Genomic DNA, 26,822 nt, shown 5'->3' with positions numbered 1-26,822 from the left:
TTTAATGGGAAAAAAACTTGTATTGATATTGGTACTAATTTACAAATTGATACATCCTTAGAACCGATTTTTAATCTTAAATGCTAAATCTATATAATTTTTAGTCAATTTTGGCTTAATTACTGATCTGAATATGTTTTTCTTTCCACAAACAGCCTTTTATTGAGTCCAATAAAATGATTAATCGATTACTTTAATAATCGATTAATCATGATTAATCGCTCCAGCCCTATAAAGACACTTGTCATGAATGGCCTGAATAATTCTGAGGTCATTTCTTTCTGTTGAATTTACAGAAACATTCTGGTAATATTAGTTGTATTAAAGCTATTTAATACGCTCTTGCTTGATTTGTTTTCTGTACATTGTATTTTGCAAATAAACCTAATTTATAGAAGAGGAATCATTTAGATAAAAACTTTCAAATCTAGAAAAGTACAAGATGAATCAGATCAATTAAAATATTCAGCATCACATCTCTGTTTATTTTAAAATTAAGATTAAAACTAGCTCACAAATCAGAAGCTGTCGAGCCAGAATCTCTAAAGCATGACACCTACTGCGTGCGAAGAAAGTATTAAAAACAAAGACTCAAAGTGTGATATTTTTATTTGATATACTGTGAAGGGGTTCAAATGGCACAAAATGGCAGCAGGTTGATAAATATGGCGTAAGGCTTCTATTAACTGAGCCGTTCCAGTCTCAATTTCTTTCATTTGCAAATGATGAATGAAGGCATTAAAGTCCAACCAACTGGTCTCATTCTGGATGGTTTTCCTCTCCAGTTTACACCCAAACAAACCACATGTGACCCTGCACAACTCAACGGCCGAGCCCTGAGATTATCAAACCAGCATGCTGTGAAGACAGAACACGGCAGAAAGCTGAAAATGCTACAAAATTCATCAACAGTAACAGATGAAAACAAACTGAATATAAAAAGAATCTCATAAACTTTGAATCCCTCATTCTGTTACTGTAGGTCCCACTCGTGTATATCATGTATGCAAACATATAAAACAGAATCTAGATATCCTGGATGAGAGTTTTGTGGTAATTAAACATACAGTTAAAATCATTTATAAACAATAAACCAACATGTCTGCAGAAACAGAATCCCTCCTGTGTTTATCTGAAGGTCCTTCTGCAGGTTTCTAATCTCTGATTTATCTCGACTTCAGGTTTATGACACTAAAGCAGGTAGTCTCCGGGTAATTGCTTAACAGACGTGTAAACATCAGTTTTCAAATAAAGTTTGTTGCCAGGACTTGTGAACACCAGGATATCCACACAACCTCGAGCTTTTCTTCCTCTGAGGGAATCGCTGGCAGTCTGCCGCCTCCAACAATGATGTCGTCTCATCTTTGGCTTTGCAAAATTTAACTGTTCAGGTTCCAAGTTTGAGCCTCGCATTAAAAAAAGCGTCACCTGGACTCTGTGCAGGTTCATCCGGCCTGTGTGTGTCTGTGTGTGTGTGCAGAACGTTTAAGCCCACTGAACTTGAGCTCCTGCCTTGGAGTGTCTTTTGGCCTCTTTGATGGAGAGAGCTTCTTCGTTTTCGCTCATTTCTTTCTGCCGCTTCTCATCCAAAAATGTCACTAGAGAGTCCATCATCTCCACCACCTCAAGGATCTGCTGAAAGATCTGGTTTTCTTCTTCCTCTTGTTCTGGTGTCTTCTCTGTTGAAAAGGAAAAAAAAAACAACAGACATAAAAACACAATTACTTGTAAACAAGTGATATTTTTCTGTGCTAAAAATATAAGGATGCACCGATCCACTTTGTCCATGATGCTTATCTAGATTTTTTTCTCAATATGGTCGATGGTTCGATTAGTCTTTCGCCCCTATACACCTATACAGATATTAATATTGGATCGGTGCATCTCTACTGAAAAAACATACTTCAATGTTAAATGTACAATCAATTCATCCAGGATTTCAATATTAGTTTTTGAAATCATAATTTCAAAAACCACTGATTTTTGGTGGTGCTACTTTAGAAATATTTTTAACTCATTAAATCCCTTTTAAAACCTACATATAGAAGAAAAAAAATAGGAAAAAAGAAAAATATTTTTATTCTAAGAATTTAAATATCTTGATTTTTATTACTCATCAAGACTGAGGCAGTAGTGTGGTCGAATACTCCCACCTGCAGGTGGGAGTAAGTAATTACTTAAACGAAATGGTTTGGACATTTTTTGCAGAAAATTCATATATGGTACTCCATTATTTGTTAGACTTCTTGATCTGAGATCTGAGTTCAAATTTCATACTGCAAGCAATTGAGAAATGGTATGGCAAAAAAATAAAAATAAAATAAAATCCTTGAATCTTTAATTTTACATAAACATAAAAAATGTGAGGATCTGTTGATTTTGTGCAAATTTCTGTGAATGTGGAATCACAAAAAATCTGGAGGGACTGCCTTTAAAACCTATCACAGATTTAGAGAAGATGCTTTGCTCTGGCTTCATTTCTTTCAGATGGTAATTTCTCTTCTGTAAACAAGTAGCTAGTTGAATAAAGAAATGGGCTGATGACGAGTTTAAGTCCATCATGCAAAAAACAACAGTATTAGATATTTTTTACTGACTGTGCTTTAATACAAGATGTTTAGAATGGAGAAAAACAGCACACAAACAAAGCACTGCAGCGACATGCAAAATAAAATACTGCAGTGTTGGATGTTTATAAGTTGAATTTTTGTATCTTTTCATGGCATTCAGAGCGAGGCGGAACCACCCACCCTCAATCTCCATTAACTTCCTGTACTCCAGCTCCAACGTGCTGCGCTTGTCCTCCAGTTCCAGCTGTCGGGACCTGAGGAGAAAAACAAACTACAGCTCAGCCGTGTCTGCAGCACATCCTGCTGATGCTGCAGGTCATTAAACGGGCAACATGAAGGCGCAGTGCTGCCATGGAGAGAGCAAACAGTGACCACCGGCTGCTCAAAGGTCTGCTGTTATTAACTCCATGGCTGCGCTCGTTTCCTGATACACTGCGACTTACTCCACCATGAGGTCCGACTCCTCCGAGACCAAGGCGTTCTTTTCATGGACCAGCTGGATCCATTCTTCAATCGTTTCAGAGGAACCGTTGTCGTCTGGACGAGGGCGAAAACAAATAGATTGTGAATCATTTAGGTTTTTTTTTTTATTAAAAGTATCAGAGAACCATTTGAAATTTGACATGGGTCACATGTTGCATCATACATTCAGATGACTTACAAAAAAATAATAGAAACATTTTCCTTCTAAATATGCAAATGGAGTAAAGCTGCTTTTTTGTTATTTCAATGTAAGAAACTGACTGTGTTCACAGCTGACTTTAATGTGGGTTTAGTTGCATGTTAACCTTAGGAATGAATGCACAGACGCTCAATCAAATTTAAATTCAAAAATACTTTCCCGATCCCAAAGGGAAATTAAATTGCAATTAACAACCAAATTCAGGATGGATTTTAGCACCAGGTTTGAAGGAAAAAATATATATTTTTCCCCTTACAGCAGCATCACTTGATTCAGACATTATTGGAATTTAATTGGGAAAATTAAACTTGAACAGAAGTAAAAACAAATAACCAAATAAAACAAGCATTTATCAAAATATAATATTGATTCTGTCTAAAGGCAATGGGTGTATAATAGCCATAACACAGACAAGTAGAGAATTGATTAAGGACTTTGTGTTAAAACAGAAATTCAACAAATTAAAAACTGCACAACAACAAACTGCAATAAGTATTAATTTAAAAAACAAATAAAAGACTTACTGGGTTGTCTACGCAGGCTTCTCTCCAGCTTTACACCTTTCTCTTCCAGGTCCTTGTAGGAGACTTCAATCTCCTCCAGTCGACGCTGGATTGACTGGAAAATACGTAATATTTTATTTTACATTAGCAGACCTCATATTTAATGTTTTTTCAGGTTCAGTGAGGTTAGAGAAAACAACAAACAGACTTTATGTAAACATCAACACCGGCGACAAAGTAAAACCAGCGTAGAGAGGGCTTTTAGTCGTTAACCAGCCACAGCCGTTTCAGTAACAGCATTCAAAGATATTATAAAGGCTATTTATTTACATTTATAACGGAGCTACAGCAGAAAACCAGTATTTAATCTTTTCCACTCCTTTGCGGCAAAATCCCAAAAGGTTGACAAAATTCATGGAAATAATTAAAGCTAATAAAACAAAAACATAAGTAAGCATTGAAACTTATTACTCTATAAGTAACAAATCTATATGACTTTCACTTTTTGAATTGGAAGATATTTTAATTTATTAAGATGAACCGAAAAATGTCCTGCACCATGCAGATTTTGAAGGAAAGGTTCAGTTCTACTAGGTTCCATTAAATAAACAACAAGTTGATGAAACGAAATTGACACAAAAACCTGCTAGATCTACAAAATGTAGAGAAGAGTTGCTCAGATTACCCAGGATGCATTTCAACACCAGGTCTAAGTACATTAAGTCAACAGATATGTTAATGATATTTGACTTTCGTTCTAACCTGAGCTTTGCAGAAGCGATCCATTACACTCATCTTGGCTCGCCTCTGCAGCGTCTTCATCCTCTTCAACTCAAACTTTTTTGCCTGAACTGGGTCAGATGGCTCCAACTGCAGGGAGAGAGACAACATTCAACACATGAATAACATAAAGTGTATTTCCTATTATAAATACAAAATCTTCACACCTTTACCTTCATGTCAAGTAAGTCTTCCTGTTCATCAAACATATAGTCATCATCATCGTCGTCATCATCATCATCATCAACACCATCCTCTGATGTGCTATGAACGTGTTGGAAGGTTGTCTCTGTTTTAAGAGAAGAGTAAAAATTTAGATAAATTAGAAAAAAAAATGCTGTTTCTTGCTAAACATCCGTGAGAATGCTAGTTTGCTGAAAGAACAGATTGGAAGATGCTGAAGAGAGACAAAGCTGAACAAAGTTGAAGACAGAAAGACCAGAAGACAGACAGATCGAAAATAGCAGAAGAGACAAACATGAAGAGGTGAGACATGCCTGAACTCCACAACTGTTTGAAAGAAAAACTAAGACCTATTGCAAAGAGGTTTATATTTCCTCAACGCAGACGCCCATAGCCATGTTTAGATGTAATAATTATTTCCATATAGTGAAATATGTACAGACAGCACCATTTTGATGGTGAAAAAACAAAACTTGAGAAAGTGCTATTTTTTGCACTGTGGCAGTTGAAGAATCCCATCAATTGGATTACATTGTAAAAATTAAAATGGCCATAAAACTTAACTTGTGATTTTAGAAAAAAATTATAAGGGATATTAAAACGTTGAATCATTTGAAGATAGCTCATCATGTTGTGACTTGTTCAAAAGTTGAATTAAGTTTCTAGGTTGACGTATGAAGAAGAAATAAGCTGTCAAAGAGTACAAAGTTTTGGAAGACTTTAGCAGAGTGTTTGAGATTTTCCAAGTATTTCAAAGGAGCCATAACGGTTAAAAGATTTCAAAAACAATGTTCTCACTGAATATTGCGTAAAGTATGTTTTGCCCCGTAACAGAAGATCAGGGATCCACATACCGACTCTGCCTGGATGGACTGTGAGTCGGCAGTCTCTGCTGATCCTCGGCGAGGACAGATTCCAGGGTGAAAACTTGGACCGGACTCGGTTCTGCCCGCTCGGCATCTCTTTTCTCTTGAAGCAGTGACGGTTCTTCTTCTCACGGATGAGACTAGCTGTGCTCCCGCTCCAGTAGCCCTCTTCTTCTTGTCCATCCTGGCCCTCTTGTTTAGGAGGCCCACCTGCGTTTGCGGAGGAAGACGAGCAGGAGGACGACCCGCCTTGGGTTTCGGAGTCCGAGTCTGCGCTGAAGCTCTGCAGATTCCCCAGCTCGTTCCGCTCCTCGACGGACAGCTGAAGCTTTCGCAGTGGTTTGAGAGAGACATCTGGTCCTACTTTAGAGGTCTCCTCTGGAGCCGCTTCAAGAAAAGGTGACTGCGGAGTCAAGACGACTTTGCGAGGTTTCGCCACTGGTGGCGAGGGCTCGCATGTGGGGGTCGTCTGACGGGACAGGCGTGGCTTTGGAACGGGAGAAGGCACCGCCTCATCTTGAGTGGGCTCCAATATCTCAGGTTTAGCTGCAGGATCTGGAAAAGTGCTCGGGTTCTGTGGTTCTTGGGAGTCTCCTTTGGAATGATGAATAATCTGATCCGGTTCTTCTTGGTCATCTGAATGAGTAGAGGAGACACTCTCTTGTTTGAGGGAACAAGATGGAGACAGCGTATAGCTCTCACTGGAAAGTCCGTTCTCTTCATCTTCGTTGATGTCCTAAATAAACAAAGTTATGAGTGAAATATACAAACCACTGCACTGACAATAAACCGAGAGAATCCCTCCGGTCTGTTTGGTCAGTGACCCACCTCACAGGATGCTTCAACACCATCAGTAAGCAACAAATCTTCAGAGTGCATCTCGCAGTAAAATCTCCCTGTGGGAAGAGAAGAGGTAAAGATGTGTTCACATGTTTTCCTTTTGTAAAAATATCAGCACTGCAAACAAAAAATGTTATTCCTTATCATAGTTATCATAGTAGTTTTAATCACATTTACCAGAGTGACTTTTTTGAAAGAATGTACTTTTAGTAGTATTTTTACTATGCTGTACTTTTTACTTCAGTAATTTTATGAAATATCGCTACTCTTACTTGATTCAAATTTCTGTTTTCTCTACCCACTTAATGCAGAATAAACTTGTCTTAACAAAATTTCACCACGCACCTGCTGTTTTTGTCAAAGTTTCATAAACTTTATATTGAAAAAAATCAATTTAGAATAGAATAGAATTACTTTATTCATCCCAGCAGGGATGTAAAAAACAGCAGGAATTTGTAAAAAATTTAATTTTGTCTGATTTTGTTATTTCTTTTACTGAAATGAATTAATATGAATTCTGGTCCCTAAAATACCAAAATTCCCACTTTATTTTATATTTAGGTCCACCTGATTAGGTAATTTTTAAATATTAAATGATTTATAATTTGATCACTTACTCAGCACGAGTAGACTTTTTAAAAAATATTTTCTTTTACTTGAGTAAAAATATGTTGAAGTAGTGCTTCTCTTACACGAGTACAATCTTCAGGTACTCTGCCCACCTCTGGGCTTTAAAAGTCATATTCCAAAATTGCCCGGGTCACAGTGGGCTCCCCATTATGATTGATGGCGTTTGCTGCTGTTTTTAATATGCAAATCTCCGCCTCATAAAAGAAATATTGTGCCAACGTTCAGCTGTACTGGTTGCCGTGAGACCAAAGGAGGCTGTGAATTTTTTAGGCAGCATTTTAAATGAAAATCAGCCTGTCAGGCAGTCAAAAGCCTCTTAAACAAAACATTTGGTACAAACCCACAAAGATGAGATCCTTTCTGAGCTTATAAATCACAAATCAAGCAGGTGGAAACCCTGAACACATGTAAGATTTAAAAATCAAGCATTTCTCAACCAAATGGGGCTTAGATTGATACTGACCCATGTATAAAGTGTCAGATACTGTAACTCTATTCAGGGTTAAACAAGTCTGTGGTTCCCAATTCCTCATTTGTTTTGTTCCATCTCAACACTACATAACTACAATAATCCAAGCCCCCCTTTGCCATCTTAGTTGCCATTAGCTTAAGAGTCTTTTTGATGCTTAATTTTTAATCTAAATGAGGAAAAGAAAAAGAGAAGAAATAAAGATTGATTCAGCAGCTCAATGAGATCATAATATCCATTTACAAGGGCCCTAGAAAAACTTCAAATTTTCAGCTACAATTTTTAAATATCACAATATCAATACCACAGTTTGACAAGGTCACAATAATAAAGTGCTCTGTTGAAATAAAAGCAAAAGTCTTTTCAACTGGATTATTTTAGGCTGTTATTGAGGTTCAGAAACCTCTGAAAAATCCAGCGAGTGTTTTCGTCTTGCAGAGGCATTTTCATGGCAATAGCATAACTGTAAAAAGTTGTGTGGAAAAACCTCAGTGCTCAAAATAGACTGAAATAGCAGATAGAAATAAAATGTTTCTTCTTATACCTCTTTATACTAAAAATGTAAAATAATTCACTGCAAAATTAATTTAAAAAATGGTAAGGAATGCTAAACTAACTATGTCCATTAGGTATTTGCTACAAATCATTAAAAAGCAAGCTCTCCTAGGAGTGATCCTGGTGCAGATTTAAAGAGACTTTAAAGACTGCAGTAGTGAGAAAAAAATGTATATTTAAACACAAAGAAACAATTACCCATCCATTTTCCAGCTCCATCTGCTCTGACAAACTAGGGCTGACAGCTCTTTGCATCTTTCATCTCTGGCTCTTAAGTGCAAGTAGAAAATGTTTAATCACCACTCAATCCTGCATTCAACAACTCTGCAGGATATGGATGTATTCACTGCCTTTAATCGTAATCATAGTTTAAAAAAAAAATCGACCAAAGTGCATGAGCAAACCTGCACTTTGAGTGGTGGGTGGGGACTAGTAGCTTCAAGTATGAGCACAGGTTGCTTTTCGATCTGCATAAACACTTCATATGGACTCGTCTTAATGAGATTTACAAAAGAGATACGACTGATTTATTTGACATATGAAATAAAACTAAAGTATTTTTTGTGACTGAAACCATTTCAGACGCAAACAATGCTTAACTCACCGCTGTTCTTGTCGAAGGCGTATCCTCCTAATCTGAGGGTGATGTCACAGCTGTGGCAGGTGAAGCAGCTCCGATGGAAGAACCTCCCTTCAGCACTGATGCGCTCCACCGCGTACACCATTTTCCCACAGAAGTAGCACTGCTCGTTGTCGGTCGTCAGAATCTCAGCTGGTTCTGGTTCCGGTGGTGGAGAGGCGGCAGCTGCAGCAGCAGCAGGAACTGTATTCACTTCAGGAGACGCAGGTAGCCCTGATGTCTGAGGAAGGTCAAACGGAAGAATGAGTAAATAAAAGTAGAGAAAGACAGTAAAAGTAGTTTCTTTTGGCTTTACTAAACACTGAAAGTTAAAGTGAAGAACCAAATAAAACTCACAGTTTTCTCATCTTCCATGGTTTTCTCAGCTTGTGCACCTCGTTTCAGAGTCGCCTGTCTTTCCTGCAACAAAAACAGAGAATCGCATCCAAGGACCTCAAAAAGCAATATTATGAACCTTAAAAGTCACAAAATATCAACCAACTAAGGAGGAGACTACACATCTGTTTCTTCAGACCAGCAAGTAAGAGTGTCTGAAAACATCCTAATAAGATATTTCTGCAGGCTGTTAATCCCTAAGTCAGTGGGCTTACCTTTTGTTTTTGCAGTGAGAGGTGCTTCAGCTTGCTCAGGAAAAAGACAGCTGACTGTGTCCTAGAGAGACTCTGAGATGTGGTCGGTGGCAGGGGCCCTGCAGGTTCTGTCAGCAACAGAAAAGGAAAGAAATGTCAGAAAGAAAGAAAAGAAGAAACAAATTGATGCAGATTTCACCTGAATACTCACCATTTCCCCATTTACAATTTTACTTGATAAATTCTGATGCTGTATTTTCTCTTTTAAAGCTTTAAAAAGGTAAGCTGCATCCTATTTGATTATTGCTTCTAATTTCTGTGCCGTCACAGCAGCAGATTTCAACTTGTCAAACCAAACCAAACCAAAACTCTTCATCCCCAGTATCACCGATGCTCCCCCTCTCCTCTCATTCAGATGAGGTTATTGGAGACCGACTGCTCCCTCCTGCCTGCGCATCGCTCAGCCGATCCCGAGCAGAGCAGCAAAGCAGATGAGAGCGTCTATCACGCCCACTTCAGCTCATTCGCCGCCACTAGTCGATTGGGTCTACGCTGCATTACCATCCTGGTGTGAAAATACCTCTGCTGCTGACAGTGGAGGGAATATCTGCCCTGGAAGAGAGACTGCCCCCCACCCCAGAGCCTGAAAAGTCCACTGCTCGCTCCCTCGCTCTGTCCGCTGCTGGGCTGGATCAGTGGAGGAGAGCAACACAACCAGTACAGGCTGGCTCTGAGCACGGCACAAGCCACTTAAGCCCAGTGAATTATGGGTACCCTGGTCTTAAAGAGACAGCGCCACTGAATACATTTTGTAGGAAAAACACCTGACTCATTAAGGTGATGCAAATGCAGCGTGGTGTCTAAGCAACTGTCTTCAGAAGCACAGCTGCACCTCAATAAATCTGAATAAGTTCATTTATTTCAATAATTCGACTTGACTTATCAACTCACAGCGAATGAAAACTAGTTTTACGGCCTGTACATGAAGAGGAGAATTTACGGCCTTCATAAAGATTACTTATTACATGTCATGATATTTTGTGGTACGATTGTGATAATGATAAAGTTGGCAGTAAGAACTATTTAATACGTCTCCTTTAGCCCCACAAACTGAAAACATATCAATTTGTAATATGCTTCGTTAAGACACAAGTCACAAAAAGAAGTGTAATTTATATCACTAAAATGCACGGAGAAATTTAATTAAATTTTCAAATGTATTCCTACTCCCATTGAACAGACAATAGAGAAAATAGTAAAAATAATACGGACAGGTTTGTGGAGTTTTAAGAATCATTAAATTGGAATTTACAACCATGCCTAGCGTCAACGTCTGCAGAAATTATGAAGCCTGATTGATTTGCTTCAAACCAGCAAATGGAAATACACCTAACTCACACATCACAACATTTTAAAATTTCATTTTGAATTTGCTACTGGAAGGAAACAGGGATAATGATTTTCTAATTTATAAAAATGTGCCTCCATGGTCTCAGTTGAACTGAGATAATTTTCAGATTTAAATTTCTAGAACATAAAAACACCTGAGTTAAATTATTTACCTTTTGGTGGCAAAGTGACAGCATCTTTGATTTGGGTGAGGTAGACAACCATGGACAGCTTGTCGATCTGACTACTGGGAGACATGACCGGAGGGATTCCCAGCTCCTTATTGATCACACTGAACGCCAGCTGGTTGTTGTGAACTCTGTTCGCCTCATCCAGGGAGGAAATGTCACTTTGGGCGAAAGAGAGAAAGATTATTCAAACATTTACATCATCAGATGTTTGGACAGTCAAAACAATGAAATAATTTTTGGTAAATAAACATTTTATACTTAGGAAATTAGAATTAAAGGAACATCCATCCACTTAAAACCTATGATCATACATTTCCACAGATGACATTTAGATATTATTACACATTTTTTAGCAGAAATTACTTTTCATGCAGTTCATTTTGTGTAGTGCTTAATCAGCAGTTTTTTTGGATCCTTTTTCAGCAATTTAGTCAATTTTGCTGCAAAATAAAATGCAAAACCATCTGACTTAATTCAGACTATTTTTGCATTTTAGATACTGAGCTACTGACATCTTGGACTGATTATCAGAGAATTTGGTGGAGGAATGGCCATGCTTGGATCATAACAACCCAATCACTCCCACAAAGATTGCAACTCACATCAGATGAGGTTTGAAGTGGTGGATAAGAGCGCACAATGCGAGGCCGGACTTCCAGGACTGGCTGAAATCCTTAATATTCACATTGTCGTACCCTCTGGTATTGTTCTGGCACCATCTCAACAACTCGTTAAAACCACTCATTGTATCTGAGGAAGCAAAACATTGCAATCAGTCCCAGTAGATCAGTAAACATGACATTTGTCATCTACAAAAAATAAGGCTGGACTTATTTAAAGAGGAACTACTAACTGGTGTCATTGTGATCAAATTTGTAGAAACTTACCTTGACGCTTGTGAGCCCGATTTTCCTTCAGCTTTAATGAATGGCTTTTCTCATCATATAGTTGCTGCACCTGAATAAAGTGGTGGAAAATGCCAGAAATCATATTTTAAGTAATGTAAAAGTTCACAAACTGCTTCTAAACACGTAATTTTTTCATAAATTAAATGCATTTTGGTCATTTTGAGCTACTTAATGTAAATGTACTGCTGCCTCTAAGATTTTCTTTCAACAGTAACCTTTCTAAATTATCCGTGATAGCTGGAGAGACTCTGACCTCAGTCTCAGTTGAGCAAACAACAGATAAGCATGCTAACCTGGCGAGTATGAATGGCGGACAGGTTGATTCTCTGGTAGCGTGTTTTCGGGTCGATGCTGTACAGAGGGTACTTCTTGCTGGTGTTTTCGGTTGTGGTCTGGGAGAGCAGCTGGTACATACTTTCTCTGGATTATTTTTAAAGAAATTAAAGCAGAATAATTAAAGTCAAAGCAAAAACACCAAAATTACAATACATTCATTGGCTTTGTATTTGATTGTATTGATTCTGGTATATATACATAAACTGAACTGAATTTAGTTGAATTACTTTTCAATAGATGTTACACATTCTGCACAATAACACAACAAAACAACATTGTCTTAATCATCTTACAACTCTTCACTATTATGTTGCATTGAGAAAATGGTTGCTTAATAGGGCTGGGATATACGGATTTAAAGGTTTTACCACAACATTTTGTGGTACTATAAAGTAGCAATAAGAACTATTACATATTTTTTAGTTTACTATACAACTGTGACTACATGACACAGCAATCATTCTCCCATAAACACAAATACTGCTCTTGAAAAACATTCCCATTTGTAATATGCTTCTTTCTGACTCCAGTCACCTAAGGAAGGGCCATTTGTATCATTAATCCCCACACAGATTTTTTTAACTAAATTGTTAGCCGGGGTAGAAAAGCAGCATGAAGACATACAAGTATGATGATAAGTAGTTTAAATGTGTAAATCTCTTGCAGTATTTGGCTTTAATCAGATTCACCTACCTCTCAGCAATGACAGTCATGTGTTGGACCCCCATCCCCCAGCTCCTCACCGTCCATGCTGTGTCAAACGAAGCCAAGAACCCTCGGGCGATGCCTGTTCCTAAAGGCCAAAACGGCTGCAGAGTGAAGACAGTGAAAAGTAAATGAGAGACTTTAAGATAAGAATACACAAGTAGGACCTTCTATTATATTAAATATTCCATATTTTTCATAGAAAAAGCTGCAGTTTATGTTTTTCTATCTATTAACTGGATCAAAATGAAAGACTTGCTTCTTTGGTTGGTAAATGAATCAGCAAACATGTTTTTTGATGCTGTTTAGTCAAAATCTAAAGAAGGTGAAAGATATATTATTTGATGCATAAATAAATATAATATTGGAATCCATTCATTTACTGTTGGCTTTTAATATATTACATCTAGGACTGAAACTAAATTATACTTTTTCTTATTATAGAGATGTTTTTTTTAGTTAGTAGTGAATGAAATCTAATTTGCAAAAGAAAAACATATTATCATTGCCACCATAAGAACATTAATCAAAAATACATATAACTCAAAATATTTTTTATGCACGGCATTAAGAATGGGGAATATTTTTTATAACTCATCACACATTTTAATTAAAGTAAACAGCTGTGTTATTGTCTAACAATAAGCTGTAAATTAGATTCTCAAACTTCTGCATTATTTTCAGTGTGACTCTGCAAAATGAAAGCTTAATGCCATTTCTATTGTCATTTGAGTCTCTAAAAATAAACAGATTCATAGGCTCACCGATTAACAATGCAGCCGCCCTACATTTTTGTTATCAGACTGGTTTCCAAAGAACCAAGACGAACGACTCTTAAGTGAAGTCCATTACCTCCACCAGACAGTCTCCAACAAGAGCTATTAGGAGCTTCTTGCCCCTCCTTTCTCGGACCAGCGAGGCGTGCTCTGCGCGGTGCATGCAGGTGAAGTCGAACATGGCCACGTCAGGTTGACCGGCCGGATTCAGAGCAAACTGCAGGTCCGGCAGCTGGCCTCCAGTGGAGAAGTATGCCGCTTCGTGAGCATAAAGATACAACGCCACGTGATCTACGTTTGCAGGTGCCAGCAGCTGATCTGCATCACTGTAGTCCTAATGACAGAAAGTGAAAGATTGTATCTGATGATTCATGACATGAACAATGACATTCTTTCTACTTTGTTTACTGTGTTAGCCTTGAGCATTCTGCAGGAAGGAAGATCTGATTAGCAGCTTCTGTTCACTCAGAAACCTAAGCACAGCTGTTGTGTTTATCTGATTCGAATGCTTTCTTTCTAGGCCAGAGCTTCAGCCAAGAAGACACACTTTTTTCTTGGTAATGGATGTGTTGTTCTCACCTGTTTAATGACTCCCCTCTTCAGCAAGCTCTTCCTCTTGGCTGTCATGACAAAGTAGTGGGTGTCGTCTTTGTAGTACACAATATTCTCTAAATCAATATCTGGAAAAGAAGAACGAGGAGGGAGAAAAGTGGGTTTAGAGGAACAAAATGCCAGTGAAGACATAACAAATCAGAAAGATTTATAGTTTTCCAATTGTAGCGGCTAGTTTATTTACAGTTTTGTGCTTGTTAAACTAATTCTAGACAGGAGAGCAAATAGCAGGATGCACTGAAAGATTAAAGTTCAATAGAAGACCCTGAAAAAAGGAGGATTAGCAAATCTCCTAATCTGTATTTACACAGAGCATTGATTGCAAATAATTCTTTATTATACCTACCATGTGGCTAGGAAGTTATAAAATGCAGGCTTTTTGTTTTGGTCAGGTTTTATATAGTTGACCTAATTTAAAAAGTTTTATATTCTAACAGGAAAAACATAATTCAGCAGATATTACTAGTTGAACAAGTAGACTACAAAAAATACACTATAAAAGTTATAGCAGGTAAGTTTTATGGTTTTTTTTACAGACATGTTAAAGCTGTCACTAACTATAAAAAAAACAACAACAACCAATCGAAGCCAAGAGAAGGGCTATAGCACTGTTCATGCTCGTGTACGCGCTGCTCACACCCCCTCTGTTGCTCTCTGCTATGCTACAGCTCCTCCCTCCAAGGCAGAGTCTGCCATAAATGTGCGGGCTTGTTACCATGGCAACTGATGACGGCGGATAGAAAGTTTTACGGCAACATTAAGTTGTTTCTCTGCCATTACCATAGCTGCAGCAATCCGGCAATCTTGAAGTTGTACGTAGGGTGTGAGCAGTGTGTACACGAGCATGATTAACAGTGCTAAGACATTTCTCCTGGCTCTGATTGATTGTTTCTGATGGATGCATTTCTGCAGATGGCAGTAGGACCACAAAGATTCCTCAGAGAAATCAGAGGAGGTTGACTTTTTCAGATTACTTGTCTCTTCAGGACATAATGACACCTTAAAAAAAATTATAAAACTACCACGGCTTTAATGTTAACATTTTCTCTTGAAATGTCAAAATTAAATACTTATGCCACAAATTGAAAATGTGCTTTATGGGGTTTTAATGCATAACATACGCAGTTATCTTTTAGTGTTGTAAGTACTTAGTCTGGCTACACAGCAAAACAATTAGGAAACCCTGCTGGTTTCTAACTTTCACCTAAATGTTGCAGCCCATTTAAAAAAAAAAAAAAAAAGTTAACATATTTTTAACCAGTTTGACCTTTATTTATCGTGTTTTGTGCTGCAGGTGTTACTTGCGAGGCAGCATAAAACTGTGTGACTGTTCCACAGGATGTAAACACCAGGTGCAACAGTCACATCTCTTAATAACTAGTTCTCTAAACAACCATAAGCACACATTTTAATCGGAATGATACCTGTCTCGTTGAGCAGGTCTTGGAAGAATTTCTGGTTGTATATCCGGGCCACTCCGCTGATCTCTGGTACTTGGATCTCAGCAGCCGTGTTCCTGTTGACAAAATTGGCTGTGATGCCAATAGCCAGTTGTCCTCTCAGCTCCTTATGCTTAAAACCTGACAGACAGGAAAAAAGAAAGAAAGAAAAAAGGATAGATGTGAATTTACTTATTTTAAAAATAACACTAGTGCACTTTTGTGTTTTAAGGTAATAGTCATTCACAAAGAAAGTGTCCTGTTTAAACTAGAACAATGTGAAATAAAGTGATGACTTTTTTTTTTTTCCGTACCCTCAGGGACGAACCTGCCTCCCCCTGCAGAGATAAAAACATCAAACTCGAAGGCTGCAGCAGGATGAGACGGAGGCTGTAGTTTGGCCATCCAACCTATACAGAAACATCAGATATGAGCTGTATTTACTTCAACTACATCTGATTCTTTGATCTTTTGTAAACACATCACTGTTACATACGTAAAGCTGCTGAATGAGGTACCTTTTTCAACAGAGGGCTCAATAAGACCCTTGTACTCCACTCCGGTGTGGACCTCCACCCCGAGGATGAGACACACTTTCAGCAGGATGAGCTGCAGCTGACGGATGCCTGAAAATAAAACAAAAAAGTTCATGTTTAACTAGAAGTTTGCATGAGCGAACTGCAAAAACACAAAATCTTACCAAGCATTTTTGAAGTAGATTCCAATGCAAATATCTTAGTACACTTGAAATAAGACAAAACTAACTCACAAGTAGCCTTTCACCAATATATAGAGGCTTAATTTTGCTAAACAAAATGCTAGTTCCACTGGCAGATTATTTCACTTATAGCAAGACATTTTTACCTTGTTAAAACGTGTTACCTTGTTAGTTGTGCGAGTACATTTATATCAATATTGAGAAATTATTTACTTGAAACAAGCTCCTATATCTTCCTGAAAACTATCCATAGTGTACTAAGATAGTTGCATTAGAAACTAGACAAAAATACTTAGTAAGACTTTGTGATTTTGCAGTGCGACTTCTTACTTCACCAAACAAATTTTCAGTTCAAACAAGCAATCGTATTCATAATTCTGTCAAAGTTTCTTACTGATGTGATCCAGAGAACCAGAGCAGAATTTGCCATAGAACTTTTTGGCTCCGAGCTCTCGGATGTCATAGATGGTGAAGGGCCACAGGTGGAGAACGTTGTTCCTGGTGAACTCCTCCCTCTTCTCCAGAACCACAACCTGAGCTCCCAGCAGGGACAGTTCGATGGCCGTCCTGAGCCCACATGGTCCCGCGCCCAACACCAGACACTGAGAGAAAGAACAGAAAAAAAACAAAACATTCAGAAACATAAAAAGGAATATGGGAAAAACATATTTTGTAGTGAACATGCAGGTCTATTTGACCTTTCACCTCATTTTAAAAATGTCCTCACTGAACTTGTAGGTTTAGTACAGTTAACCTTTTACCCTGGCACTTAAAAATACAAATGTTTTATGATCTTAAAGAAGCTGGTCTGAATGTCTGACGTTATCTAAAAGTCGTCTAGATGTAATGTGAATGTGCCAACATCTTAAGTAAATCCTAATTTTAAACATTAATGTGTTAAACTTTGATAAGTTAGGTTTCCTTATTTATTAGAATAATTATACATTTGAAATTCAGTGTTACAAAACTTTCAGTTATTAAACAGTAGCATATTATTTAAGTTTTTGGTTGCCCGAGTCTAAAAAAGATGGTTTATTATTATTTCTGGTGCTATTCGACCTTGTGATGACTCCTCCCACTGAGCTCTGACTATCAGTGTGTTGTTCAAATCAAATCAAATCAAATTTCATTTGTATAGCACCTTTCAGCAGCAAGGCATTTCAAAGTGCTATACATCAGAAAAATACAAAGTCAACAACTAAAACATTACATTTTGCAGTCGTTACACATCAGACTGTTGATTAATGTTTCATTGTTGGAGTTCTTGGACTCAGACAGAAAACAGAACCAAATAAATCTTTACCAAAGTGGGTCTGAAGGAGGTCAAATCAACTTCTCCAGATTTTAATAAGAAAAAGAAAAAGTTAAGGGTATGAATCTATTTTTTGTTTCCTTTTTTCTGCACGTCAGCTATGTTTCCAGGTCAACATTCTTCAAAATAAAATTAGTCATATCTAACCTAGTTCCAGGTTAAAAGATAAGAGTTGGACAATAACCTTGTTTTAATTCTGTTTTTGTATTCTTCATAAAGATTAATGCTGTTTATCTTCTTTATTTTTTTAAATGTTTGGTATTTCAAGTTGAAATAAGTCTGCAAAGCCTCCGTCTTTACAGTGATAAGGGATCAGTAACTCTTAAAATAAATTACATATTAAACATTTAAATGCTCAACTTCTCGTTCACAACCTCCCCATCATCCTGTAACAACTAATTTGTTAAATAACATTAAAATAATTAGTTTTTATCTTTCCTTGAATATCTCTTTCTACTTTAGTAAATCATTAATATGCATGATCTGGTGTGATTAAAATAATTTTTCTTAATTAACATAAATCTTGTTTTTCTCTTGTAATCCTTAGCTGAAGTGTAATTTCTCTATTGGTGGTCAGTAAATCTTAATTAAAAACATAATCTCTCAGTTTCTTTATATTTGTGACAGAAATTGTTTATTCAAAGAAAATAATTCATCATTCAAGCTAATTTTTTACTGATTATTAGACTGATTTATCTATACTTCCTCTTGTGGCTTTATCCCCACTATGGGAAATCATATTGGGGAGTTTAATAAACAAATGGGGAGTTTAATTTTGTTCAAACCTTAAAGTTATTGTACAAAATTGAGGTACAATTCCATCTTGTTAATGACTGCTCTGAAGGAAAGCATGGAAAACCTTTTATAAGATTTTTAATCTGAAAGATATTGTGCCTGTTCAGCAGCAGATAAATACACATGGCAGATATCAGTATCAAGTTAAAACTGATTTACAGCTTCCTTGGAACATGAAAAGAAAAACATTAACCACTGCAGATACCAACATTGCTGTTAAAATCAGCTCCTAAATTTGTAATGGAAAGAACAAGAAGTGTAATAGTACTGCACCTTGTTCTGGGCGCAGGCTTTTCCTTGCTCGTAAACTTCTTGAGAGGCTCTTTTGTCTAACTTGGTCCACACAGCTTTGGCCTTCCAGTAGTTCAGACTTTCCTTCAGCTTTGTGTAGAAGTTACTGTAATCCTTGGGATCAAGTTGCAGTTGTCTGCAGAGCTCTGTGAAGTGCTTCTTTACTTCCTGACAAGTCTTGGCTTGGACAAAGAGGTCAAATGTGGCATGAGAGGGATTCACAGGTTCCTTGTTTGCCATGGCTGGGATCAGGAGATTGAGATCTGTTCAGTCGCTGGAGTTTAAGCTGAACTGTGGAAGGAAGTAATATCATGGAATTATCACCTGCCACAAGGAAAGAAAAAACAATCTGCTGTGAGAAAACGTTTACTGTAAGTAATCAGAGTCCAACTCTTTGTTGTTTGCACCCATAAAGGTGATCCAGACATTAGGATTTTCTACCTGCTGTGTAATGGGAAGTTCCCGCTACATGGTCCCTTAATTATAGTCCAAACGTTTAAACGCTGATGGCTAGAAGCAACCTGGTCGTCTGAGTCACATAAAAACTTCCCCTCTGCCGTTTCTCTGGCTGGTCATGTGTCTTTTATTTATGACTTTGCAAATGAACAACCTGCCTACGTCTTATGTGTCATTCTCACACACAGCTTGAGGACGTGTCAGAATCAGTGTGTATGAGTGAGTTACATAAACATTTTTCCATGTGTCTTAACAGGCCTAAACTTGTTTTAGCTTTATTTTTATTAACAGGGGTGTGCAAATGTTCATGTTTAAAATTATTTTTAAACATGCACATATGAGGCTATTTCTGGCTGATACAGATTTCCATTATTCTTTGGAGGTCTGATCCGCCAATTCTGATTTTCACTGATCATTGATTTGATTCATAAGACTTTAACACACAAACAAAACAGTTTTTCGCAGGTTCTTTGATAAAGTAGCTTGGTTTGAAGATTATTTCCCTTTATGAGACAAAGCTATTACTCAGCTCAGAAAAAGTGCATGATGGTTTTTGTGTTTGTAGAGAAATGACAGAAGATATTAATAAATGTGACTGGCCAGAACAAAACCAGGAATAACTATCATGTGTGGATTATGGGCTTTATAATTATAACAAACACAAACAAAAACTAAAAATACATGAGGAAGATAAGGTCATTGAATGTTGGCACTCTGCAAACAAGATTAGTGAGAAAGCAGGCCTCAAAGTTTCAGAAAAATTGATCCCCTACCTATTAAAAAAAAATCTGATATATATATCAAAGATCACAGTAGTTTTGACTGATGCATCTCTACCTAAAGTCCTGTAAAACATACTTACCTCCTTACAAACTTCTCCTGTTTTTGATTTATTATTTGTTTTTGAACAAACTAATGTCAAAGCAACCTAGCCCTATGAAGTAACTTCATATAAACCTAGTAACCCTGGACAGACTGGCGACCTGTCCAGGGTGACCCCACCTCTCGCCCTAAACGTTAGTTGGAGATAGGCACCAGCACCCCTCCTGACCCCATGAGGGACAAGGGTGTTAGAAAATGGATGGATGGATAAACCTAGTAACTCATTGTGCTACTGTCAACTACAGCTGCCACTAAGTGTTTAAAATAACTGTGGAAGAGTTTTGGTCCATACGTCTCTGCAGAATTGTTTTCATTCAGCCCCAGTGGAGGATTTTTCTATGTATGATTATGATGCTGCATCTTAATCACATTTACGTCTACTCCAATACCTACATTTAATTTTCTTTTGGTCAATTAGGGGTGGACTTGCCAGCTTGCTTTGAATTATTGTCCAAACCCAATCCAAGTCTGCTTGAGTTTACTTGCTTGTGCTTGAGGTCACAAAACAATGGTCAGACATTTTCCTTCAGGATTTTTCCACTAGAGATGATTAATATTTTCATTAATCGCTTCAAATCACCATGTTCTTATGCAGAAAAGCAGCTCCAGACCATCACACTAACACCACAATGTCTGACTCTAGACTTGATGGTATTTCACTCAAATGGTTGATTTTATGTCCCATGTAACACGACGCACTAATTCCGTAAAGTTTCTCCTTGTTCTGTCAATGAACAGAATATTTTCCTTAAACTCTTTGGCCTCATCAAGGTGTTCTTTTTTTTTTTGGAAAATGCTAACAGGGTGTTTGTGTTCCTTTTGTTTAGAAGTGGTTTTAGCCTTGGAACTCACACATGGAGGTTATTTTTGCTCCCTTTCTTCTTGCTGAATCACAAACTCTGACCTTAACTGAGACAATTGAGACCAGCAGGGATTTTAGCTCTGCAAACACTGTGCGACTACGAGGCCTTAAATAGGACATAAACATGTAAAACTGGTAAGAGTCCGTTACGACAAATGAAACAACTTGTTGCTGCAGCACAGTAATGTCAGTAGAGGTACAAGCGATGATGTCAATGCAAAAACCAACATTGGTGGCAGCAGCAGTGAAACTACAAGATTTCAGAAGAAAACTTGGTGGATATTTGGACAGGAAAGAAGCGAATCGATTACAACTAGAGATTTCCTGTCACTAGAATTTACCCAACAACTAACTTTGCTAAATTAGCTTTAAATGATCTTTTATGTTCCTCCGAGACCTCCTGAATTAGTCACTGATGCACTTTTGGAGAGGTTTTAGTGGGCCAGTCACACCTGGGAGGTTTCACAAAGAGTTTCAAGTTTTCATGTGTATAAAAACGGTTGCGCACTGAAGTCCCACAGTTAACGGCTTCGTCATCCTTTCCACACTGCTAAACGGCAATGACTTCGTTTCTTATCTGTTCTTCACTTTCTTTCTATCGAGCCATGATGGTGTACTTTTTCAGAGCCTTTCACCTACTTTAGTCATCAGTTGGGTTACATTTGAGTGGTTCCTTGAATTTACAGGTTTAGCATTGACTATGTCTTTTTGCAGCTTGTGAAATAGTTTAAACAATTTAAAAATTTAGAGGGGAGAAACAGAGCTAAATTGGTTTGAAGAACTTTTTTCTTTGAAATAGGAAACTCATATTTGAAACCACATTTTGTATTTACTCAGATAAGCTTTGTCTGACACTAAAATTTGTTTATCTAAAAACAGAAGTACCTAATGGAGCAAAAACCATTTCACACAACGTCCCACTTTATTTAGTTCTGTGTTCTCATTTTGTATTTACTTTACACTGTTTTAGAAAACACCAAAGCATATGTTTATCAGTGATGACCATTGTGATCCCAAAAATCTAATTTGCAGCAAACAAATCTTGAGAAGAAAAAAAAAACACAATTAATGTTCATTTAAAAAAAATCCCTTTTACAATTTAACCAGTGGTGGGACAGTATCCTGATTACAATTGTTTTAATCACTGAAATAAGATGTAGACTAAATCTATTCAGCTGATTTAATCGTAGTGGAATATTATCCAAGGCAAAAATCAACCCACTTGATCAGAACCAGATGAACAACTGATGATGTAGACAGTTAATGAAACAGATTTAAGATCATTTCCCTCAGAGGTCACCCGATAAGATTCGCAGTTCCAGAACACTGTAGGCACTATGATTAAGCAGCATTGATAAAATGAATACAATTTTAATCCTCTTAAAGATGTAGTCTGAGTTACAGGACAGCAAAATGATAGGCTTTTCTTCTGCATCAAGTTAGAAGCTTTCAGTTAAGATAACCTTTCAATAACAGCTGCAACATTGCTTTCTCTTCCCATTCTGTGTTGTTTTCCAGAAAAGAAGTAGCTGAACACAACTGGTTCCTAATTTCTAGACAAATTAACACAATAGAAACCCTGTATCATAATATAGAGTCAGTACATCTCAGTACAGATGCACTGACTTTGATCTCTGCAAAACAAATCAGTTATTTTATGAATCTTTTAAGAATCTCACCAATTATAGGTGCACCAGTAAATTAGGCAGCGACTAGAATCAGACAATTTTTAGCCTGCATGGAACTGATCAGTATCTGGTCAGTTACAATCAGATCACTAATAGATCTATTAGTGATCAGGGAATAGATGTGAACAAGACTCAGAGTGATCAGCTGAAAGTTTGACCATGTGACATTTTTTTAAAGTGAAGTAAATCGAGTCACAAGTTTTCACTCAGGAGGAACGTGGGGGAGTATTTTAACTGCCAAACTGTGAAGAGATACACACTCTGATGTCGATACAGGACCAGATTCTCCAGTAAAATCTATTATTTATATCTGCTTCAACGTTCATCAGGCCATCACAAGGAATTATATGGATATGCATTTTATAAATAGTGAAAAAGAAGTTGTTGCCGACTGTGTTGCTATTGTCCGACTTTTTAACATGACGTACTTAAACAATGGAAACAAGGAGCTTTTCCAAAAATACATTTCTTTTTTAAGTCTAAAACCAGTTACAGTGTCTTTTGTTGAAAAACTCAACGTCAGTCTCATCTTAAAGGCCTAGCAATACGTAACAACTCGTGAACGTAGGACAGAAGGTTTGTTTTTGGGTGTAGCTTCCAAAAAACTGGTTGGCATGTAGGCAGCATCCTAAAAGTTATTATGGAGACTTGGCAACTGCAAGATGTCACTCTACTGCATTTTTGTAACAGCAGGCTTTGTACATTTTTTTGCCTCCTTCTCTTCCCTCCAGTGGATGGTGGTAAGATAAATTTGGGCCACAGTCCAACAGAGTGGCCAGTGGCTAAAAGAAGTAGGCCTCTATGTCACATCATATTTAGTAAGTTTATTTATATTTCTAGCACAGATAGAAACCACGAAGAAGTTCACAAAGAGAGCAGGAAAATAGAAATATTATTAAGAAGACAAAAAAAGGAACTATAGATGCGGGATGTACCAGCATAAACATCAGTATCAGTCGATCTTAGCGTTAGCTAAATATTATCGGTATTCGTCCTGTAAGTGAAACTGGGATGATATAATCAATGTTAAAGAGGGGAACGGTTGGTCATGAGGTGTGTTTAACTGAAGCAGAGAAGCAACGTCAGTGGTGTATTCATTTTTTCACGAAAGGGTAGGGAAAGAAATAAAATATGAAGATTATTGTTAAATATTGGTTATCGGCTGTAATGTCAATTTTAATATCAGATACTGGTTTATGAAGGCTTTAGTTAAAAGAGCATAACTATTCATGATCCTGAAAATTAAAGTTAAGAGTTTTAAAATTATTTCTAAAATGAAGAGGTAGTGCAAAGATATTAATATGGGAGAGCTGTTAAAGCTGAGAATCTTGCTGCAGAGATTTGGACCAACAGATTATGGATTTGTTTTGTTGTGGTTATCATACTTATAGTAATGATAAGTGCATTACTATAATCACATGAGAAACAACCTTAAGTGCATTTTTTACACCAACCTTGTCAATTTTGAAATATTTCTAAACCGATAAAAATTAAGGAATAAAACACAGTGGTGCAGATGATAATTAACTGAATAAAAGGTGATGAAGATGTTATTAAACTATGAGGGTGTAGTAAAAAAAAGAACCCAAAAGAGAGCTTTAGTGTATCCCACATACCTGTCCAGTAGAATGAGGGGGTCAAATTGGACACGTCAATGTTTCTCTATTGTCCTGAGGAAACAGGAAGTCAGATATTAGATGTCTCTAAAAACACTGATCAACTTTCAAAATGTTCAATTGTTCATAACGATAAACTTTAAGCAGATAATAAGGGTATCAATAATTATGACGCAGGTAAACTGACTAAAACCAAAGCTGTTTAATGTGACTTTCCCTCCTTTTTATCTTATGAAATTTTTTTAGGGGCAGACCAATACATCAGCACCTATTTCCTTCATTTTGGGAGATTGGCAATATTTACATAAAGAGCTGATCTTATCTAAAAAAAAAAAAAGAATCAGACACAGTCCCCTTTAACTGTGGACAGTTAAAATGGGACTTTTTTTTCAGACAGACAAAAATGAAAATCAGTATCGGCTGAAATTTAAATGGGCAGATCTGGATTTGGCCAGAAATCTCCAATCGTTACATCGAGAATTTTTAGATTGTTAACAGGGTGTCAATAAAATCGTCTTTCCATGCAAAACAAGCTTAAATTTACCAGTTAACCCAAAATACCTGTCTGTGGGTTGTGGGAGGAAGTCAGAGTACCCAGAGAAAACGCAAACAGAAATGCCACAGCACAGTTCCCTGAAGTAGGGCAACACTGCTAACCACAAAGTTCCTGTGCAACTTTTCTCATGACCTTGTAGAGTAAAACAGCTGATAAAACTCTCTCAAGATAATTTTACTTCACTTTAGTGGTTCCTGACAAAACTTGGCAAAGATAAGAATTAGAGAGATCGCAGAGGGTCAAAGCTAAAGGTGGGCTGCTTAGGGAACTAGAGCAAGCACCTGCGGTATGCTATTTATGCGGTATGTGTAAAACTTAGCAGCAACATTCATAGCAAGAAAAGAATCGTTTAAGACCGTCTTGCCCACATTTGCAATGCTTTGCATTTTCCATATGGTTGCATGAAACACAGCACATGAACACTTGAAATGTAAAATTCAGTTGGTTGACATTTCCTGTAACAAACGCAAAATTACCACTTCCTTGTTAAAATATGTTAAACTGACAGTCACATTTCTGCCGCAGCCCTGCAGATGAAATACAGTCCGTTACAATAACACAACAACAGAGAATTTGAAAGGAAGTTCAGGGAAAGCAACACCGAATGCCATTTCCTTGAAGTGAAGATTATGACAAAGCATGTTTCACTTATGGCATAGCTTAAAAAATGCACTTCCTTCCAGTTCGTCAGAATTAAAGTGATTAATCTGAAATGAAAATAGACTGTTAGTATGTTCTTTTGTAAGCCTCCCTGCACGCCTTTTTAACAATCAAGAGACTGCACGCTAAAAAGAGAAAATGAAACAGCTTTAAAGCAAACGTGCCAGGATGACTGTACATACAAACAATAAAGCACAATACCTGAACAGCTACTATGTGGACAGTACTGAGAACAGCAACCAAATGGGCCGTCTTTGACCAGAAAACATTTCTCTCAGTGTTGCAACAAGCTACAAAGGGAGACAGCTTCCTTAATTAAGCATGAAGTGGTCTGTGAAGACAAGACAGGCCGTCAAAGCCTAAAAATAACACAATATTCCCCAGAAGGGTGGTGTATTTATACTCGACCTGCCGTTTGTTGTTTGAAAAAGGTTTGAGACATGCAGATGCAGAAAACCACAAACGCTTCGCATGTTGAAACACTGCTGCATTAAATATAGAGCTGTGGGTGACTGTGTTGACTGTTTGACACATAATTATGAAAGTAATCACTATCATTTTACTTGTGTTAAAGGAATAAGTTTGTTAAGGCAGAAATAAACAAGATTTTGACAGAAACTACAAGAAATTCAATGTGAACTGACATCATTTCCCCCACAGCAAGTGGGTTGAGCTGCAGGGGGCTTTATTGCATGAGTGTTGCTCAATCAACCTCCCTCCTCACAGAAAACACAAAGAGGAAGAGATTTTAACAGGAAAGATGAGAGAGAGAGATGAGGAAAAGGAAAAAAGAGATGTCAGTTTCTGAAGTCATCAAGCTGTGTTTCTTTTGAGATATTTTAAATTCACGCTTTGACATGTTTGGGCTCACAACGATATGAAGCTGATGAGTAAAAGGTGTCTGTAGTATCAAAGCAGGCTGCAGTCTCAGCATGTTACCCAGTAAGAGCTGCCAGATTTTGAAAGAACATTCAAACAACACTTTCGTGTTTATGTAAACTTGTAATTAATATAACAAGTTAATACATTCACAAATTACGAAGTGGACACAAACGCTCTGTGACCGTGGTGGCTCAATAAAACGACTCAAGGAATATTTAGTTAAGTAGCAATGAACACCATAGTAAAATAAAGTAACCAAAAGAAACCGGCACACAACATTTAAAATGCCATTAGCATACTTTAATTTAATTACCTGGGCTGAAGCGAGCTTTTGTGAAGCTATATCCCGGTTCCCATGTTTGTTTGATTTTCTCTCGCTCCGACCTCCCCTGATAGGCGCAGGTAAACAGAACACAGCTCACCTCAGCTCGCGCCCCTCGCTGCAAATGAAAAAGCACCAA

At 37.4% G+C, this 26,822-nt stretch overlaps 1 protein-coding gene across 3 annotated transcripts; it reads right to left on the bottom strand.

Annotated features, from left to right (window-relative positions):
* Positions 1-591: 591 nt before the first annotated feature.
* mical1 (microtubule associated monooxygenase, calponin and LIM domain containing 1) lies at positions 592-26,822 on the bottom strand. 3 transcript variants are annotated; one of them, XM_032558833.1, is made up of 25 exons: positions 26,675-26,822; positions 24,264-24,317; positions 18,742-19,083; positions 16,756-16,963; positions 16,162-16,269; positions 15,958-16,053; positions 15,629-15,784; positions 14,172-14,272; positions 13,669-13,926; positions 12,805-12,920; positions 12,069-12,195; positions 11,755-11,824; positions 11,470-11,617; positions 10,850-11,025; positions 9,309-9,415; positions 9,055-9,117; positions 8,683-8,938; positions 6,413-6,480; positions 5,573-6,320; positions 4,709-4,824; positions 4,518-4,625; positions 3,777-3,870; positions 3,014-3,107; positions 2,751-2,824; positions 592-1,679 (listed from the first exon to the last, which is right to left on the bottom strand). In XM_032558833.1, the coding sequence occupies exons 3-25, from the start codon at positions 18,997-18,999 to the stop codon at positions 1,486-1,488; spliced, it is 3,744 nt and encodes a 1,247-aa protein (XP_032414724.1). In that variant the 5' UTR covers positions 19,000-19,083; positions 24,264-24,317; positions 26,675-26,822; the 3' UTR covers positions 592-1,485. The 3 variants fall into 3 exon arrangements, with proteins under 3 accessions (XP_032414724.1, XP_032414714.1, XP_032414734.1); XM_032558823.1 differs by having other exon boundaries at positions 18,742-19,050; XM_032558843.1 differs by having other exon boundaries at positions 5,582-6,320; positions 18,742-19,050.

This window comes from Xiphophorus hellerii, chromosome 1 (genome assembly GCF_003331165.1).
Source record: "Xiphophorus hellerii strain 12219 chromosome 1, Xiphophorus_hellerii-4.1, whole genome shotgun sequence".
In the NCBI taxonomy this organism is placed as follows: Eukaryota; Metazoa; Chordata; class Actinopteri; order Cyprinodontiformes; family Poeciliidae; genus Xiphophorus; species Xiphophorus hellerii.
The sequence above is the reverse complement of the archived record's forward strand: the minus strand, read 5'-3'. Positions and strand labels throughout refer to the sequence as shown.

Excerpts from the sequence above, each read along its gene's own strand:
- mical1 (XM_032558833.1), bottom strand. The coding sequence starts at position 18,999 with ATGGCAAACAAGGAACCTGTGAATCCCTCTCATGCCACATTTGACCTC. Across the intron at positions 13,927-14,171 it reads AGAGGGGAGTCATTAAACAG|GACTACAGTGATGCAGATCA; the intron begins GTGAGAACAACA and ends TTCTGTCATTAG. Across the intron at positions 2,825-3,013 it reads GAGTCGGACCTCATGGTGGA|GTCCCGACAGCTGGAACTGG; the intron begins GTAAGTCGCAGT and ends TTTTCTCCTCAG.